General features: G+C 40.6%; 2 protein-coding genes across 2 annotated transcripts; one reads left to right on the forward strand and one right to left on the reverse strand.

Moving 5' to 3' along the window:
- The first annotated feature begins 151 nt into the window (after positions 1–151).
- LOC108330173 (repetitive proline-rich cell wall protein 2) lies at positions 152–7,766 on the forward strand. The gene is made up of 4 exons (XM_052876116.1): positions 152–919; positions 1,262–1,345; positions 2,261–2,641; positions 7,003–7,766. The coding sequence occupies exons 1-4, from the start codon at positions 176–178 to the stop codon at positions 7,516–7,518; spliced, it is 1,725 nt and encodes a 574-aa protein (XP_052732076.1). The 5' UTR covers positions 152–175; the 3' UTR covers positions 7,519–7,766.
- Positions 7,767–14,449: 6,683 nt separating this feature from the next.
- On the reverse strand, positions 14,450–18,939 carry LOC128196156 (uncharacterized). The gene is made up of 3 exons (XM_052876117.1): positions 15,581–18,939; positions 15,239–15,494; positions 14,450–15,196 (listed from the first exon to the last, which is right to left on the reverse strand). Exons 1-3 carry the CDS (start codon positions 18,937–18,939, stop codon positions 14,450–14,452), a joined length of 4,362 nt encoding a protein of 1,453 aa, XP_052732077.1.
- Between the last annotated feature and the right edge of the window lie 2,251 nt (positions 18,940–21,190).

A 21,190-nucleotide genomic window follows, 5' to 3' on the forward strand; every position in this document is an offset into this window, starting at 1 on the left:
AGACAGCATCTCCTACATAATCATTGAAATTCAACACCAAAGATTGACCTTTTACACAGGTGCAACTTGCCACCGCATCATAGAAAGAACTAGTAGACTGAGACATGTACGTAACAGTAAGTCCCCAAACTAGTATAAATACCATGCACTGCTTGTGTTATTCAGCAACTAAAACATGAAGAACATGGCTTCGTTAAGCTCCCTAGCTCTGCTACTTGCAGCTTTTGTTCTGTCCCCTCAAGTGCTTGCTAACTATGAGAAGCCCCCAGTAGAAAAACCTCCTGTCTACAAGCCTCCCGTTGAGAAGCCACCTGTGTACAAACCCCCAGTTGAAAAACCACCAGTTTATAAGCCACCAGTAGAAAAACCACCCGTTTACAAGCCACCGGTTGAAAAACCACCCGTTTACAAGCCACCGGTTGAGAAACCACCAGTTTACAAGCCCCCGGTTGAGAAACCACCAGTTTACAAGCCCCCGGTTGAGAAACCACCAGTTTACAAGCCCCCGGTTGAGAAACCACCAGTTTACAAACCCCCGGTTGAGAAACCACCAGTTTACAAACCCCCAGTTGAGAAACCACCAGTTTACAAGCCACCGTATGGAAAGCCACCTGTGCATGAGTCTCAATATGAGAAACCACCAGTGTACAAGCCCCCTGTTGAGAAGCCACCGGTGTACAAGCCCCCTGTTGAGAAGCCACCGGTGTACAAGCCCCCTGTTGAGAAGCCACCGGTGTACAAGCCCCCAGTTGAGAAACCACCGGTGTACAAGCCTCCGGTGGAGAAACCACCAGTGTACAAGCCACCAGTGGAGAAGCCACCGGTTTACAAGCCCCCAGTTGAGAAGCCACCGGTGTATAAGCCACCATATGGGAAGCCACCTTACCCGAAGTACCCTCCAACTGATAGCACCCGTTTATGATGCATGATAAGAGGTGTACTAAGTATGTGCTAAATAAGAGGCATAGCTATTATTACTATACCATTGCCATGCTCGGATTATAGATTTGCTTACGAATTGTGGAACGGATTACTCTTAGTTTCTTGGTTTCAAGTTGTCTTTTTTACTGTCTCTGGCCAAGATAAGAATATGCATGCACGGGGATGAAATATTTGTGCTTTGTACTCCAGCTTATGAATAGAATATCTTTTAAGCCTTCTGATATTACTTGTCTCGGCTGATTAATTATTAATCCTAAATCACTTTAACGTAATATGGTCAACTTAGAAATGAATCATAGATTCTTGTCGTGCAACGTAGGTGCATGAAATTTTCTGTGAAGCAGACTCGGAAGAAGAGTGGTTAGTAAAGGTTACAGAGTCAGAAGAAGAGTGGTTAATGAAGGTCAATGTATTTGGTGTTTACTAAAGTGCATGAAACATATATTTTAATAACTTTTTTTTAACAATTTTTTTGACAAGTGGTATGTATATAATCTATTGGTACGTAGGTTTGAAACGGATCAATCAAACGTTACCACATAGATTATTGTTAAAAAATTATCAAAAAAGAAATTGTTAAAGAGACGTTTGCAAAGTGAAAAAAAATTGTTAAAGAGACCTTTCCAAAGTGCATGCACCTAAACTAATATAAAGGTAATTATGTTGAAGGAGATTAACTGAATCAGAAAGTTTTAAGCGTATGTGCTAGAAAGTTCTCCATTTATATTTTTGACAGAAAAAACAAAGCAAAAACAATCAATTTCTAGTAATTAAAATAAAATTAACTCAAACAAAATGTTTCTATAAGGATTTTAAGGGAAAAAAATGAAATTAGCCCTAAATTAAAATGATTTTTTTATGCAACAAATAATAAAGCAGTTTTAGCTTATACAGAAATTCATTTCATTTTTCTTCTCTTATATTTCTTTATGAAAAGATTTAATGAGGAAGTTTATTTTATAAAAAGTTTTTTAACATTTTTTTTAATTTTCTGACAACGTTTACTATTGATCTATTTTAAATATATTTTTAAAAATAAATTCAAACAAACTAATAAAATATAATAAAATAATAACACGTAATTTATTATTAAAAAATTATTAAAAAAATTATTAGCATATCATAGTTGTCAGAGAGGACGATCCAGTCACTAGAGGATTTGTTGAGGACGTGTGTCATGGATCACTTGGGAGTCTGAGATGAGGTGTTGTCGTTGGTGGAGTTCACCTACAACAACAGTTTTCAGGCTAGCATTCCTATGACACCGTTTGAGACACTGTATGGAAGAAGATGTAGGACACGTCTTTGCTGGTTTCAGGAGGGAAAGTCAGTGTTCACCGGTCCAGATTTGATTCAACAGACTATAGAGAAGGTGAAGCTCATTCAGGAGAGGATGCAGGCATCTCAGTGTAGACAGAAGTCCTATGCTGACCAGAGATGGAGATCGTTGGAGTTTGTAGTTGGGGATCATGTTTTCCTCATAGTGACTCCTACCACTGGTGTGGGAAGAGCCATTCGTGCTTGGAAGTTGTCTCCTAGATACCTTGGTCCTTATCAGATCCTGAGGCGTATAGGATCAATTGTCTATGAGATAGCCATGCCACCTCGGCTTGCAAACCTTTATCCAGTGTTTCATGTCTCACAGCTCAGGAAGTATGTGCCTGATCCATCTCATGTGTTAGAAGCTGAAGATGTGCAAGTAAGAGAGGATCTGCCTGTGGAGGTGTAGCCTGTCAGGATTGTAGAGAGCCAGACCAAGCAACTTAGCGGCAAAACCATCAATCTAGTCAAAGTTGTCTGGGATAGTAGGACAGGTGATTCCACTTGGGAGTTAGAGGGAGACATGAGGAAGTCTTATCCTCACCTGTTCTCTGGTAAGTCTAATTTTCGAGGTCGAAAATTTTGTTGTTGGGGAGAATGTAAAAACCTGGAAACTAGAGTAATAGAGTAGATAAGTGGATTAAAATAATGAGACGAGCTTTTTAATTTTAAAATAATCGTATAATATAGATATAACTTACTAAAGCTCAGTTCATTATCTAAATCACTTCATCTCTCTAAAACCTCCGTTATCTACTCGTTCTCTGCCTTCTCTCTAGAATTCCTTCTCACTGAGCTGTCGGATTGACGATCAGGAGGTGCCCAGACGTCCACGGCATTGAAGGCTTCGTAACTGACCGATCAATTTCTCGTTTCCAGCGTGTAAGTTGTTCTCCTATTTCTCTCTGCTGTTTTCAAACCTGGACCAGACAATCTCTAATGATTGCATGTGTTTTGGGTGTTTTCCTATCCATTCTCTGTCAAATTTTAGCTCTAAGAGTTGTTTTTGGTCACCAATTGGTGATTTGTAGGGTCCTGTTGAGTTTCCTTGCAGTACAAGGTACTGTAGAGGTAATCCGACGAGCTGGGCTGTGAATCTCTATAGTAAGGGGAGTTAGATTTCTAATTTAATTGATGATTGGATAGGTGTGTGTATTGATTTCTGCATATAGTTGTTGTTTGAACTGAAATGTGGTAATAGTGTAAGTTAAATCCTTTAGGTTTGGAATGATTAATGTGAATATGATAAATGTGGTTTGTGAGCTGATTGGGATGAATTGTGCATATGTAATTTGATACATTATGAACTGGTATTCTGTGATAGTAACTGCTGGATAGAAAGTTAAGGAATTAGAAGTGTTTTAGGGTATTCTAGAGGAAGTGAGATGGTGAAATTTGGAATTAGAGGTCAGTGGCCCTTTTGGTCTGTTTAGGCATTATAGGTAAGTCATTTGTGACTTGTATGAGTCTTCTAAATGGTCAGAAACATGTGCAAAGTGATAGATTTTGATTTGGGTCCTTAAGTGGTGAAATTTAGTGTTTTAGAGTAAACATTGATTCATAATCTCTTTGGATTGGTGGTAGGAATGTTTAGAATCACTTAGATAAGTCTAATTAGGTGTATAATACAATCTAGGAGTGTTAGAAGTTGAGGAAAGTAGTTAGAATAGGTATTTGGTGCTTGAGTTGTCTAAATCTACAGAATTTCGTTTTGCAAATTATGTAGACTCGCTATGAACATATGTCAATATTCGTTCCACCTTTAACGGATGTTGACATCCGTGAACGGATATTGACATCCGTTTACATATTTTATATTTTAGTTTATTATTTTTATTTAAAAAAAAAAGAAAACCGTAATGGATATGACCACATCCGTTTAAGTAAATTTATAAAAATATTTAAATAATTTATTAAATAATACATAAATTAAATTAATAATAATTATTTTATTAAATAAAATAAAATTAATTTATATATAATTACGTAATAAATTTATAAAAAGTTAAATAATATTTATATATTAATTTAAAATATAAGAAATTAAAAAACTATAAACTAAATATTAAAAAAAAAAAACCATGGAGACATCCGTTTCAATAGATTTAAAAAAATATTTAAATATTTTTTTAAATAATAATATATAAATTAAAATAATTATTATTATTTTATTAAATAAAATAAAATTAATTTATAAATAATTAAGTAATAATTTTAAAAAAATTAAATACTATTTATATATTAATTTAAAATACAATAAATTAAAAAATTAAAAATTAAAAAAAAAAGTTCAACCGATGTCGCCACGCCCATTTTAATAGATCTATAAAATAAATTAAATAATTATTTAAATAATAATACATAAATTAAATTAATAATAATTATTTTATAAAATAAAATAAAATGAATTTATATATAATTACGTAATAAATTTATAAAAAGTTAAATAATATTTATATATTAATTTAAAATAGAATAAACTAATAAATTAAACTAAAAATTAAAAAAGAATAATCTTAACGGATGTGCACATCTGTTGAATAATTTTGTTTCTTCAACGGATGTCGACATCCGTTAAAAAAAAATGAAGTGTAAAATATTTTAAAATATAAAGAATAATTTTAGAATTTAATACAAATATGGTAGTGCAGGAAATAACGTGGGTGTGTTCACCTTCTTTAGAACGAGGGAAAATGTGCTGGATCACAAGGTCATGATGCGAAAGGGGCTTCTTATTGCACCACGTTATTTTCTTCCCGCACTCCTAAATTTTTCATTCCTTTCAATTTTATCCCTCTTAATTATTGAATGTAACTTCCGGATCTGGAAGTACATCACACAGGGGCTGGTTGGTTTTTTCCATAACCCATTAAACACCCAGAGGCAAGTTTCTTCCCCAATTATCACCCTATAAATCATTACCCACACACAACACTATTTTTGAGACGTTAAAATTTAATGTTTTTAAAGACTTATTTATCATATGTATACAAATATCTTTTCACAAATATATGAGATATTAGAATTAGTAAAAAACTCTAAAAATATATATTTCCACAACTAGAATTTTTTTTCTTTTTTCTTTCTCGACTAAATAACCACTCCTAAAATATAACATTTCGTTGGACAAAAATATATATATTCACTAGACAATTGTTTCGATGTTAACTGAACAGTTGTGGTTGAGCGAAAAAAGTTCTAGTAATAAACCCTCATTCTCATTAATTCTTCATTTTCCTATACAATAATTTAAAAGAGACCAATTAACCTAAAATAAAAACAAAAAGAAGAAAATTTTACATCTTCCAATGAGAAGAACATAAATCATGAACAAATACAAATTAAGAATAAAAATAAGTATGAATAATAAGTGTTTTGAACTATCGTGGTTAGTTATAAATTAATGTAAATAGGTAGCCAGTACAACATTGTGCTAATCGAGTAGAAATGGACTAAATACATGTTAACTTAATAGTGATACACATATTCGGTTAGAATAATATAAAAGATACTTGTTAGTCATATACAATAACATCTTGTTTTTCTATCTTTTTATTAGTTTTTAGTATTTTAATTGTTTTTATTGTTTTGTATTTTTTTTCAAGTTAATTTTTTTTAATTATCTAGCAAATGTGGGTGTTAGCAATAAGTAATATATGTAATATATACTTTTTATAATTGGTGCTCAAGAACTCAATATAAAAATGAGTTGCTTATTTATTATTTTGGTAAAGGTTCCTTTCAGACATTGTTTTTTCGAAAAAAATAATATTATTTACATGTAAAATGGTGATTTTGCACCAGTGACACTAGAATTTGCTACTCGCGGGGTTAGAAAAAAAAAGGTTTATTGGAAGATTTATATAGATTCCAAATAAAGTTAGGTCACTGTAGTTGTTGTTTATTTATTTATTTATGGTGCACACCCGCTTTCAATCTCGTGTGTGGACTTTTCTAGCAAAATAGTTGAAAACAATGAAATTTGCTAACCATCTTTAACAGCAAATCAAACCAAGTGACACTATTCACTGGATACTAATTTCACTATAGCCAGCACAATATATTTTAGTCCTATTTAGATACATTCAATAGTTTGAGATAGGTTACTTTAAATACATTATTTCTCTTCAATATTTTTAGATATCTTTATTTTAACTGATGTTAGTAGTTGCTTTTCATTCAATTCCTTTCTCATAGCTATTCCGTCGTAGGTGTATTTCTTGCAGAAAAAACAAAAAAGAAGAGCAATGTACTGCACTCATTTTTTTTATAATACACGAATCTTACTTTTTATCAATCAAACATACTTTTTACCAATCAAACATAGCAAATGATACCAAATAATTCAGTTTCTCCGGTGGAGACACTTTTTTCTTGGATAAAGCAACAGAGAAGCAAAACTGAAACAGGCTACTACTAAATTATTTGGAGTGCTTTTGCATCGCACTTGGAACTAAACCTACAATTATAACTCCTTTCAACGGAAGTAGTATACGTGTATTGGAAAATGAAAAAAATAGTGGAAAAGATAATTGTTCCATTTCAATTTCCAACTTGACAACTACAAAAAGACAAAAACAGCAACACATTTACTGAAAATCCACACCAAATATTGACCCTACAGAGAGGTATCTATTTAGTGCGTCATAAAATAACTAAAAGACTGAAACATATGTATGTAATGGTGAGACCCCTAACAAGTATAAATACCATGCAGTGGTTCTGTCATTCAGCAACTAAAACATGAACAACATGGTTTCCTTAAACTCCCTAGTTCTGCTCTTTGCAGCTCTTGTTCTGTCCCCTCAAGTGCTTGCTAACTATGAAAAGCCTTACAAGCCTCCAGTTCAAAAGCCACCTGTGCACAAGCCCCCAGTAGAAAAGCCACCAGTTTACAAGCCACCAGTAGAAAAACCACCGGTCTATAAGCCACCGGTTCACAAGCCCCCAGTTGAGGAGGAAAAACCAGTTTACAAAAGCCCAGTTCAGAAACAGCCAGTGCACAAGCCACCATATGGGAAGCCACCAGTGCTTGAGTCACAATACGAGAAACCACCTGTTTATAAGTCCCCACCAGTTTACAAACCACCAGTTTACAAGCCACCGGTTCACAAGCCACCTGTTGAGCAACCACCGGTTCACAAGCCACCATATGGAAAACCACCCGTGCATGAGTCTCAATATAAACCTCCTCTTCATAAGTCCCCACCAGTTTACAACCCACCACACCCTAAGTACCCTCCTGCTTCCAACTGAGGCACCCACCTGTGACGTTCAGAATGCTGTTTTAACTATATGCAGAAAATAAGAGGTGTTACCGCTACCATTGTCATGTTTTAGTTTACTTTACATATTCTCGCAAGGATTACTCGTAGTTCTTCTTTTCAAGCATTTCTTTGCCATGTTATGGCCAAGGTAATAGTATCATGGATGCATAACGTAGAACTGAGAATCACTGCTTTGTACTCCAAACTATGAATTATAGAACTTTATATAATTAATCATATCGTGATTTCTTCCTTAAACACTTTATCATAATATGTTTGCGATAAGTCGAAGGGTGCGTTTGAAAGTGTTTATTTGGACTTATGTCACTTACACTTCTATCAGTGTTTGAAAGAATTTATGAAAATATAATTTGTCTGTAGTTGTTTTGAAACTGTTTAGACAGATTATTTTTATTTATTAAAAAAATATTTAATTAAAAAGTGACACCAAAACTAATTAGTTTCCCTTAAATAGCGATATATATATATATATATATATATATATATATATATATATATATATATATATAATGCGGTAAAAACTAAGAAAAGTGAAACTATATAAGAAGTTTTATTTTTCCTTTTAATTTTATACTTGTATAAAATGTGGAAGAAATTCATGGGAATATAATCTTATTTAATAAGTAGTTTATTACGCCATGGAATTTATTGCCTGCGGGCAGATGGAAACAGATATGTAGTCAATAGGGTCATTATTTGGTATTTATTTAAGCAACGTGCACCTAAACTAACGTCAATTTGGTCACTTGAGATGTACCAAATGGTATTTTCAGCAGGAAATTAAAACGCTAATATAGATTAATTGAATTGTGATATATATCAATTACAAATGGATTTTAATACATAAAAAAAACTTCGTCATATTCTGAATAGACGTTAATGATTTATAGTTATTGGATTTCAGTATTTAACAACAAAGGCTAAGATGTTTATGTGCCATTAAGTATTTCAGTTCATAGCTGACGAAAGATATCTTAAAATTGTTGGTTAGGAGATTATTTATTCATGAATTTAAGCTAATTAAAAACGTGTGTTTAATTTTATAAAATCAATTTGTAATATAAATTAATCACGTATATAGTTAATATGTGACTTTCATGATTATATATATATATATATATATATATATATATATATATATATATATATATATATATATATATATATAAATTGTGAGTTCTTTTTAAGACTAGTATATAGTTATAACTTTGATATCTTAAAGAATCCAGTATTAGTGAGCAACCACCATGTGTGAAGAAGTAGCAGAGGCACCACCCACCAAGCAATTCGAGACAGAGTGAGTAGACAGTATTATTCAGTGTTTCTGTGTTTGTTTCCTATGGTGCTATTGGTCCCTGTTTTATTTAATGTCTCTATATCATGCTTCATAATTGCTTTCTCAAAACATACTTAAATGCCTATACAGATAACCATACACATATCATCAGATTTTTTTTCCATAAAATATGAAGCAAGAGAGTTTCGATACTTTCATTTTATAACTTATAGATTCGATTGTCAGATAAGTAAAATTTGATTGAGGATTTTTTTTTTAAGAACTTTAATGATATTCAAACAATCCCATTTTAGGTTAAGATATTAATTATTTGTCCCATTCTCTTTTCTTCGTTTTCTTATAAATATTAGCATTTAGTCTGTATTAAATTTGTATATTCAAAATTCTTATATTTTTTATTAAAACTTTTCATTTAATTTTTTCATTAACTAAATGACCTGCTTCTTATATTCTTTTTAATGTATTAATTAATTGTCTCTATGTATTAAGAAATGTAAAGTTTCATTATTAATATAAAAATGATGTTTCAGTAGGGATGTGGAGGCCGAGATACAAACCTAACAACTCTGAACTACTTCTTCCAGTGAGGCTGTTTCCGTGCTATCTTTCCTTTGACGATGTGATCTCTGAGAGGAAAATGAGCTGGGTACCTGCAAAGGCACTCCGACGCTCAAGTCAGGAAAGGGATGTATGTTGGATCAGAATAAGAATAATCTCTCTTCTTTTTACTTAGGGAAAAACGTACCTTTTTTCTGGTGTGCTTTGTGTATTTAAAACAGTAAAATAAACCGTTTATCTGAAAATTCGGTCAGTTACCGAAGTTGACTACCTGGGAGTTGCAACTGTTAGATCGTGTCTGATATTGGGTCAGTTATTCCCGTGATTCGTGGTATCTGACTAATATTCGTAACTGCCCGTTTGTATCTGCTAAACCGCTTGGTTGTCATGCGAGCGTTATGTGTCGCGACATCACTGGTTGTCGATTGCCAGGTGATCGACATCATCCTGCGGATGTCACTGATTGTCGATTGCCAGGTGACCGACATCAACATGCGAATGTCACTGATTTGTCGGTCACCAGGTGATCGACATCAACATGTGAGTGTCACTGGTGCTCGATCGCCGAGTGATCGGCATCAACCCGTAAACGCTTATGATGTTAAAAGTCGATCATTGGTGAATTCAGGTATCCTAAAAGTCGACCATTGGTGAATTCAGGTATCCTATGGTACATGCCCCCCGAGTCCGAGTAAACGAGCGTAGAGTTTTTCCTGTGAGTTTACTAAAGGACGCTGAGTGGGTTATGACGAGGGAAATAATACGCACCGTTTTGTGTAACATCCTGATTATATAATAACCAATATTACATAACAAAGACGTTAACATCCAAATATAGAGAACAGTCGGAGTATGACGTGTAATAAAATGTGAAATTACAGTCATCCAGAAATAAAAGAAACTAAAAATTTAAACTTAAACAGTTGAAAGGATTAAACACTACAAGTGTTCAATCAGGAAACTCTAAGAAGACTATTCTGCAATATCAGCAACCTCCAGCTCTTGCTCCAAGGGAAACTCTTCAACAACGTCTGCTCCCATCCAAGTGGATGATCATCGCCAAAGAAACATACCCAAACAGCACATAACAAAAACAATGCAAGGGTGAGCTAGATATAAAAGCATGTTATACATATAGCATAGGTAATTCATATAATCATACTTAGATTCGTATAAAAGAACAATTAGAGCATACTCATTAAACCACAATTCACCCACTTACACGACATGCAAAAGTCATTCAAACATGGTAGACTAACATCACAATACTTGTTACTTTATACCCCGACTTGTTACTTTATAGACCGACTCGTCCGGACTAGAATGTATGTAGAGCTGGGGCGGGTTGTGCACTTGTGATGGACCCTACTGCTTTGCAAAGCCATTGCCGAGGGGTTTCACCCGACCATACACAAGGTTAGTCCGTTACCGCGGAATAGACCTCTAGTGATAGCGTCTACCCTAGGACCTCCAACTACTCCCACCACACGCGTCAATCCTCTCTAAGTGAGAATGAAAGACCGTTGGAGTGTTAGGGATAACCCCCCATATGGAAGCCTCTTACATTCATTCAATACACTAACCGATCCCACCGAGAGATCTTAATTTCCGATTAAATCCTACCATTTTAAACCTCATGATATTTCTTTTGGATCAACAATGTACATCATAAACCACTTATAACCAATCTGGATCACATGAAGATGCATTCATAAATTGTAACCGAAATATTTAAATAACATAACTTACTATTACTTTGAACCTTAACCCCAATTATGAATAATCAGATACCACCATATTATCCCAACAATTCCAACATATTTCATACATTCACATAATTCATGTCATAGATAATATTCCAACATTGGTACACATAATTCAATCCAAAAGCAAAGGAACTTAAAATTCAACATATTTGTAAAATACTATTTGGACGAGCACTATTCACTGGACACTATTGGACGAACGCTCACTCAATGTTTTAAGGACGAACGCTCACTTCTATATCCAGGACGAACGCTCAAATCAATGTGTTAAGGACGAACGCTCACTTCAATATTTAGGACGAACGCTCACTCGACGAACACTCACTGGACGAACGCTCACTGGGACGAACGCTCACTGGGACGAACGCTCACTGGGAAGAACGCTCACAGGACGAACGCTCACAAGCACGGACGAACACTATTTGGACGAACGCTCAAAAGCACGGACGAACACTATTTGGACGAACGCTCAAAAGCACGGACGAACACTATTTGGACGAACGCTCAAAAGCACTTGGACGAACACTGTTTGGACGAACGCTCAAAAGCACTTGGACGAACACTGTTTGGACGAACGCTCAAAAGCACGGACGAACACTGTTTGGACGAACGCTCAAAAGCACGGACGAACACTGTTTGGACGAACGCTCAAAAGCACGGACGAACACTATTTGGATGAACGCTCAAAATAACAACGAACGAGAACGTTCGTACCATCAAAACCGAACGCGCATAATATTTGGCCGACCACTAATTGGTCGAGCCATTTGGAACGAACGCGCGTTCTGCAGAATTCTGCAGAAACGCACCAGATTTCCAGAAAACCCAATTTTTCATCCCCTTCTTCCCAGATTTTCTCCAACAACACAATTTTACAACCACTCATGCAGATTTACATACAACCAGGTCACTCTGAGTACGAAATTTGTTCATGAACGAAGCTATATTATAGATTTCCCTAAACACATACATGATTCATACAATCTAAAGAAAAGGATCTAGCTCCCCTTACCTCTTGAAGACTTCCTTTGCAAAATCTTTGAATCTCCCTCTCACGGTCTCCTTGCAAATTCCAGAGCTCTCAATCTCACCTTTCAGATTTTTGCAGCCCAAAACTCTATTTTCTCCTCTCTGTAGTTTTAAAGCCATGCCCCAGCTTCCTTGTTGCTCTTGGACGGTGCAGGTTGAAGGAAAGGGACCCTCTGAGTGCTGCTCCCCATTAGCAATAAAATAGAAGCCCACTTCTGATATTGGGGCGGCTGGTGCTTCTAAGCATGATGATTGCCGCCCCCCTCCCACTGAGAACGTGCGACCCTTACATTTTGGGGTTAGAAGTTCTAGGGTTTTCCCGCTTTTTTGGGGAAACGAAGAGACAAGAAATTAGAGCCGTTGGACTGGAATTGATCTGACGGCGCAGGATGCGCTTGTGTTCTTACCTTCTTTAATACGAAACGGAGATGAAAAGACGCGTTGTGCTTACGAAAACGCTTACCAAAACCTACGAGTTCCCTCCGCCTGCCGGTGCTTGCTGCGTAATCACTCGATCCTTTTGCCTTCATACGTAATATTCCAGGTAAACATTCAATCTTTTCTTCGTCCTAGTGTGGTTTGTTTTTGATCGATAATGGAAGAAAAGGGGCAAAGCGCCGGTAGGGAACTACCGGAGCCGTCGTCAGCGGCGGAGAGTCCTGATATCACCATTGTGCCCTGTGGTGAGAATGCGTTTTGTTATGGAAACGTAGGGAGTGAAGGTCCAGAGGTGTGTGGAACATCGTCAGCCCGCGATGGTGATTATGACTGGGCGGCGCGTGAAGTTGGAGAATTTAGTAGCTTGTTTAGGAGTAGGGTCGTGCTAGCGGATTGGGTAGAGAATAGCTGTATTTTGAGAACCCTAGGGTACAACGCGTGTGTGAGGTTGGTAGCCTGCAGGGAAGACGAGAGGGTGTTCCATGGAAGGGAGAATAGCTCCCGAGAATTCTTTTACTGTTATGCGTCGCCATTTTACGATTTGTATCTGAGAGTGCCCTTCACAACCTTCCAAATGGATGTGTTGAGGACCCTTAATGTCGCGCCCAGTCAACTGCATCCCAACAGTTGGGGGTATATGCAGGCATTTGCTGTTCTGTGTCGGGCCTTGGTTATCAGGCCGACTGTGGCGCTGTTTCTGTATTTCTTTAGGTGTCGACCGGCTGCGAGAAGGGGTTGGGTGTCGTTGATATCCGAGCCGGGTAATGCCCTTCTAGAGCTTTACTTGCAATCGTATAGGGGTTTCAAAATTAAATTTTTCAAAGTGTCGATCCTTGATCCTGGGCGGAGGCATTTTTTTGATGGTGAGGGAAACCCCAAGTTCCCATTGTACTGGACGAATGAACCGTTGAAGTTTACCTCGTGGGCCGAGGATAAAATGACTATCGAGGAGTTAGAGGCGCTGAACGTGTTGACGACACTGTCACGCCCCTTTTTCTTCCCGTCGGCTTGTAAACTGCCTCGAGCACGACGATGCTGACTCGAGGGTATTTGGTATGATTCTCTTCTTGTTATCTTTATTTGTTTCCTAGTTGTGGCTGACTGTTGTAGGGTAATTTTTGTTTAACAGAGATAATGGGGAGAAAGGGAAGTGGCCGAAATTGGTTCCAAGCTATCGACAACGAGAGGGCTGAAGGTAATCATCCAGGGTCGTCTTCTCAACGTATGCAAGTGCAACCAACCGGTCCGGTGGTGATAGCGGTCTCTGCTGATGAGACAGTGGCCGTCGAAGAGCAGCCCTTGGTCCGAAAAAGGAAAGGGAAAGTGGTCGACACTAGCGGGGTTGTGTCAAAGAAGAAGAAGGATACGGTAGATAAGACAGCGCGTCCCTTCCCACTCGGCGTATGGGACCCTTCCTTTACGTTGGGCCATAAGGTCGATCTCAACCTGGACGACTCGGAGAAGAAGGTTGTAGAGAACATGAGATGTTTCGTCTTAAGGAGGGTTCGCCAACCTCGACCGGGAGCATGGCATCAGTGCCATAAGTCAGGTTGAATGGTGTGTCTCCTGTGGATCCGTGAGGAGTGCACCTGTACGCCCACAAAACCTCGGGTAGTTCTTCCACCCATAACCCTTTGGCTTCACCGAGTCGTTTCTTTAACTCTGTCAGTATGGCTTTGTTTGCGGCCTCTGCTTGGCCGTTCGTTTGAGGATGTTCGACTAACAAGGTGACATGTGTTGATGCCCAAATTACTTAGGAATTCCTCTAGTCTACGCTCGATGAATTGGCGACCGTTGTCGGTAATGATCTTCTATGACAGACCGAACCGACAAATGAGGCGCCAGATGAACTTCTGCACCCGTTGGGCACTAATGACGGACAACGGCTCGGCCTCTATCCATTTTGTGAAGTAGTCGACCGCCACAAGAAGGAACTTGTTTTGCGCTTTGGCAGGTGGTAATGGTCCAACTATGTCGAGGCCCCACTGAGCGAACGGCCAGGGAGCGACAATACTATGCAACTCCTCGGGAGGTGCATGAATGTCGTGACCGTGTGCTTGACAGGAGATACACTTCTTGACGAATGTCTCACAATCGTGGTCGATCGTGGGCCAGCAATATCCTGCGCGAAGAATGCACGCCCTGAGTGTCCGCTTACCCGAATGAAATCCACATATCCCTGTGTGCAACTCGCGTAGTACGTAGTCCGCCTCTTTCTCGGATATGCATTTCAATAGAGGAGTGTTGTGTCCGCAGCGATATAGGTCGTCGCCTATGCATACAAAACATGTAATGCGTTTGGAGTCGGTCACAGTAATGGTCTCTCCTTGCTCCTGTTTCACCATAAGATCCTTGACCTTCTGGCGCCAGTCTGTTATCGGTGTCGACACATTGGTGACGAACGCTTCCACGACTGGATGGTCGAGCGTCACCTTAATGATTGAGGACAATGGTGCTCGCTCCTTAGAGTGAGTTAATTTAGACAAGAGATCTGCCCTTGCGTTTTGCTCCCTGGGTACATGGACGATGCTAAACTCTACGAAGTTTTGAAGCAGGGTCTGAGCTTTGTGGAAATAGCGCAGCAACTAATTATCCTTAACCTGATAAGTTCCGCTCACGTGGCCGACCACCAACTTTGAATCCATTCGACACTCTAGGCGAGTGACCATGAACTCAGTGGCCAGGGATAGACCAGCAATCAAGGCTTCGTACTCGGCCTGGTTGTTGCTGGCAGGAAACTTGAATGTGATGGCTTGCTCTATGACTAAACCATCTGGTCCCTCTAGGACAACACCGGCTCCTCCCCCCTTTTGTCCGAGGATCCGTCGACGCTGAGGAGCCACTTTAATGTCGAATCTTCAAGTGTGGGTACTAATTCAATCGCAAAATCTGTCAAATGTTGACCCTTAACGGATCCCCGCGGCTCGTAGCGAAGACCAAACTCTGAAAGTTCCACCGACCAAGAAACCATTCGTCCTGTTAAGTCGGGTTTGCGGAGGATCTTGGCGATGGGGTGATCAGTGCGGACTATTATTTGGTGGCTCTGAAAATATGGTCGGAGTCGACGTGAAGCCGTGAGGAGAGCTAGTGCGATCTTCTCAATTCGAGAATATCTCTCTTCCGCTCCCTGAAGTGTACGGCTGATGAAGTATATTAGCTTGAGGGATGACGCCTCCTGTATCAAGGCAGCACTGACAGCATGGTGGGATGCTGCGATATATAGCTGTAAGTCGGATCCAGCGTCCGGTCGAGCCATAATGGGAGGACTGGTGAGAATGTGCTTGACAGTGTTGAATGTTGTTTCACAATCATCGTCCCAGTGTCGTGTGGTACCCTTTTTTAAGCTCTTCAGGATGGGTTTGATATGCTCGGCTAGCTTCGGAATGAAGCGAGACAAGGCTGTGAGCCTACCCACCAGACGATGTACCTCCCTTAGAGTCTTTGGAGCAGCCATGTCGAGCACGGCTTTGCATTTGTCTGGATTAGCTTTGATGCCTCGACGAGTAAGCATGAAACCTAGAAACTTACCCGCAGGGACTCCGAAGGTGCACTTGGAAGGGTTAAGGCGCATGCCGTACCTTCTGATTTGGCCGAATACTTCTTTTAAGTCTTGCAGGTGTTGTTCCACAGAATTGCTCCTGATTACCATGTCGTCGACATAGACGTCCATGCAGCGTCCTATCTGAATATGGAAAACTTTATCCATGAGGCGTTGATAAGTAGCCCCGGCATTCTTCAAACCGAACGACATTACTTCATAACAGTAATTAGCGCGTTCAGTAATGAAGGCTGTTTTGCTCTGATCGGGCGCGTACATGGGGATTTGGTTGTATCCCGAGTATGCGTCGAGGAAGCTGAGTATAACATGACCAGAGGCTCCATCTACCAAACGATCGATGCTAGGCAAGGGATACGAATCTTTGGGGCGTGCTTTATTGAGGTCGGTGAAGTCGACACACATTCTCCACTGACCGTTCGACTTCTTGACCGTGACTACGTTCGACAACCACGTAGTGTAGGTCAACTCCCTGATGAACTGGGCATTCATCAACTTCTCAACTTCGACTTGAACGGCCTTACGCTTTTCTTCTCCGAACCGTCGCTTCTTTTGCGCGACAGGTCGTGCTTCCCGGAAGATGGATAATTTGTGTGCCATGACTCTGGGATGAATTCCTGGCATATCGGCGGCCGTCCATGCGAACAGGTCCGCGTTGGCCTGTAGCATAGGTCCCAGATCTTGTTCGTCATTCAAAGCGAGGTCTCCGCCAACGGTTGTAGTTTTGCATGAGTCCTCTATCAACGAAAGGAGTTTGATATCGCCTTGCGGATGGAGACGTTCGTCTATATTGGTTCGAGGGTCCAATTCGACGGCTGCTGTCTCAGCTTTTCTCACCCTTCTTATGGGTACGAAAGGGGTGATTTTCAGCCCAGCAACGTAACATTGTCGGGTCGTTCGTTGATCCGCCCTTACTGTGCAAATGGTGCCGCGCTCCGTAGGAAATTTCATGGCCAGGTGAGGGGTGGACACGATAGCTCCAAAGGCATTCAGACAAGGACGTCCTAACAAAGCGTTGTATGATGTATTGGCCTCGACCAACAGGAATCGGACTCTGAGCTCTGGTGGCTCCCGACTTGTTCCGAGCCGTGTCCGCAGGTCGAGGTACCCACGGGTATCGACTCTTTCCCTTGAAAAACCTACAATTTGTTCGTTGAAAGGGGCGATGAGGTCCTCGGATAGATCCATCTTTTTGAAGGTGGACCAATACAGGATGTTGACCGAACTGCCCTGGTCAACGAGAACCTTGTTGACGTCGTACCGAGCTATATTGGCGGTGATGACCATGGGGTCATCATGATCGGGGTCGGGCACATGGAAATCTGCGTTGGTAAACGTAATATCAGGGATCGACCGAGGCTGTCGGTCGACCATATGTACTGACTTCAGCTGCCTCAAATTTCGTTTCCTGGCTGAAGAGAACGCTCCTCCCCCGGCAAAACCACCAGATATGGTGTCGATTCGGCCTCGGACCGAACGCTCCCTCTCTGTCCATCGGGGGGGACTGCGCGATCTCCTACGACGTCGGTCGTCCCTAGGAGGCGATCGCTCGGGACTCCGCCTGGAAGAATCCTTTCGGTGGGGAGTGGCGGCTCTATTGGGGATCCTGTCCTTGATGTAATTTTGGAGGTAGCATGCTCGGATAAGTCGCTCCAGTTCGTCCTTCACCATATTGCATTCCTCCGTGTCATGCCCATGGTTCATGTGGAAACGGCAGGCTTTGCTATTGTCCGCGTTTTTTGGGGTAGCTTTGCGCCGTACGATTAAGAGTTCGGCATGCAAAGCCTCTTCGAGCACCTTTGCCCTTGGCGCATTGAGGGTCGTGTAACGATCGTATTTAGATGTCCAACCCGACTCTTTTCGAGGTGCTCGGTCTGGCTTATAGTCGTTGGTCGGTCGTTTGGCGGGTTTCTTGGTATCATGGTTGGAGGCATCCTGCTGCTGCTTTTTCCGAGAATTCCGGAGATCCTCGATGCGGATGAACTTTGCAATTGTGGATTGCAGTTCTTCCATAGATGCTGGAGGGTCAGCGTATAATTGTTCCGCAAAATATCCTAGCCTTAAGCACGAAGGTAGATTGCTGATGATGAAGGTGTGATTGATATCCTTCACACGTCGGGCCGTCTCGTTGTACCGTTGCATGAACGCTTTTAGTGTTTCATCTTTCTCCTGCTTGGTATTCACAAGTTCAGCAGCAGTCATCTCCGGTTTTCTGTTGGTCGCGTACTGTTTTCGGAACAGAGTTTCAATTGTCGCAAAACAATCTACTGAATTCCGTGGAAGAGTGTGAAACCACTCCAAGGCCTCATCCTTAAGGGATAAGGAGAAAGCTCTGCAAATGACGGGGTCATTGTCGGTGTAGAACGCCATGGCGTCTATAAAGTTACGCAGATGATTGTCGGGATCGGCGGAGCCATCATAACGGTCCAATGCTGGGGGAGGTTTATCTGGCATGTGCGCTTGCATGATGGTCTCCGTGAATGGGAGCAAGTTGGTGAGACGCATGGAAGAGGGACCCTTCTTGCCCCCGCCACATGGGTCAGACGGCCCTCCATGGTGGCTTCCTTCATTATTGTCATGCCGATTAGAGGCTGACAATTCTGGCGGTGGTTGTTGCGCCCTCAGTGCTGCCAGCTCCTCTGCCTGTTTGCGCTGGTGTTCTTGCTGCTCCCGTATAGTTTGTGCCTGTGCCTCGATCTGTGTCTGCAACCGCTGGATCAAATCGCGAGTGTTGAAGTCTTCCATAGCTCCGGTGGTAGTCGTTGGGATATCAAATCTCGGGCCCCATGTTGAGACCTCGGCAAGCGTACCAGATCGTTCAAGTAATAAATCAGTAAGTCCGAATATCGTTTCCCAAGAGATTTGTTATGTTTCACTAATTGTTAAAGTTTACTAATTTAGCGATTAATAAACGTAATTTAGTAACACAGATGAATCTTAGCATGCAGATGAAAATACAGTGGTAAAAACAGTCTACTAAAAGTTCACTAGGGTTGAAAATCAAGTTCATCACTCCGGTAATTTTTTTACTAACACAATTCCTCAAAATTAAGCATCGACATCCTAGGCGCATGCAGTCCTGATTCCTCAGAGACAGTTCTTAATCATTCAAACTAAATTGCTAATTCCTTAGCTAATTCAATTATCAGATTTGCCTTAAACACAATGTCACAGATGACTAAAAATTCCCTCCTATGTCTAGGACTCGAAATCCTTTAGCAGTTCTATCCTAGGTCCGTGGTCTCATACATTTTCCAATGATTTAACCGTTCAAATAGCTCAGATTTCCATCAAAAGCATGAAAAATAAGGATAGAACACAAAATTCATACAAGATCATGCATTAATAGAGAAATTACAAAGAGTTCAGAAATTTACTCTCAACCCCAGTGAAATGGAGTTTTAACTACACATATACATCATAGAAGAGAGAAATGATGGATTGGATGGTGAAAATTGGAAATTTTCCACCATGGAAGCCCCTTGGAGCAGCTGCAGCAGCGTCAGGTTTTCCTCCCCCCGTCAGATCCCCTTTCTGCAACTCTGAATCAGCTTTTTAAAATAGAAGAGTTCAATAATTGAGTGGGCCATTTTCTGGACGCGTGTCCAATTTCTGGACGAGCGTCCCAATTCTGGACGAACGGACCAATTCTGGACGAGCGTCCTCTCTTGGTCATTTTATGGACGAGCGTCCAAGTGCTTCTGCTGGACGAACGAGCGTCCTCTCCTATTCTGGACGAGCGTCCTCTCCTATTCTGGACGAGCGTCCTCTGCTGGGCGAGCGTCCTCTCCTATTCTGGACGAGCGTCCTCTGCTGGGCGAGCGTCCTCTGACGCTCTGGACGAGCGTGCTCTTCTTCGCGCTGGACGAGCGTCCTCTGCTATTCTGGACGAGCGTCCTGGACGAGCGTCCTGGACGAGCGTTGGACGAGCGCTGGACGAGCGTCCTCACTCTGGACGAGCGTCCTCTTTCTTCTAAGTGGCGCCTAGGCGCCCCTTTCTATCTCGCGCCCGGGCGCGAACCTCTCAGTAAATTGGCGCCCGGGCGCCCTTTTTCTCACGCCCGGGCGCGATCCTCTCGGTAAAATCGCGCTCAGAGTCCTTTTTCTCACGCCCGGGCGCGAAACTTTCGGCAAAATAGCGTCCATTAAGCCTGGTCCAAGTCTTTTATGATATCCAATCCTTATTTTTCATCAAAATAAACAACAAAAGCATCAAAAACATTTAAACAATCAAAATTATACTTATATCAACAATTATACACTTTTCATGAGAATTAACACTAAAACTTACTCAAAATCCCCTCAATATAAGCAACAAAAACAAGTAAACTTTTCACCTATCACCCCACGATGGGCGCCAAAATGTTTCAGTAGGGATGTGGAGGCCGAGATACAAACCTAACAACTCTGAACTACTTCTTCCAGTGAGGTTGTTTCTGTGCTATCTTTCCTTTGACGCTGTGATCTCTGAGGGGAAAATGGGCTGGGTACCTGCAAAGGCACTCCGACGCTCAAGTCAGGAAAGGGATGTATGTTGGATCAGAATAAGAATAATCTCTCTTCTTTTTACTTAGGAAAAAACGTACCTTTTTTCTGGTGTGCTTTGTGTATTTAAAACAGTAAAATAAACCGTTTACCTGAAAATTCGGTCAGTTACCGAAGTTGACTACCTGGGAGTTGCAACTGTTAGATCGTGTCTGATACTGGGTCAGTTATTCCCGTGATTCGTGGTATCTGACTAATATTCGTAACTGCCCGTTTGTATCTGCTAAACCGCTTGGCTGTCGTGCGAGCGTTATGTGTCGCGACATCACTGGTTGTCGATTGCCAGGTGATCGACATCATCCTGCGGATGTCACTGATTGTCGATTGCCAGGTGACCGACATCAACATGCGAATGTCACTGATTTGTCGGTCACCAGGTGATCGACATCAACATGTGAGTGTCACTGGTGCTCGATCGCCGAGTGATCGGCATCAACCCGTAAACGTTTAT

This window comes from Vigna angularis, chromosome 4 (genome assembly GCF_016808095.1).
Source record: "Vigna angularis cultivar LongXiaoDou No.4 chromosome 4, ASM1680809v1, whole genome shotgun sequence".
NCBI classification, from domain to species: Eukaryota; Viridiplantae; Streptophyta; class Magnoliopsida; order Fabales; family Fabaceae; genus Vigna; species Vigna angularis.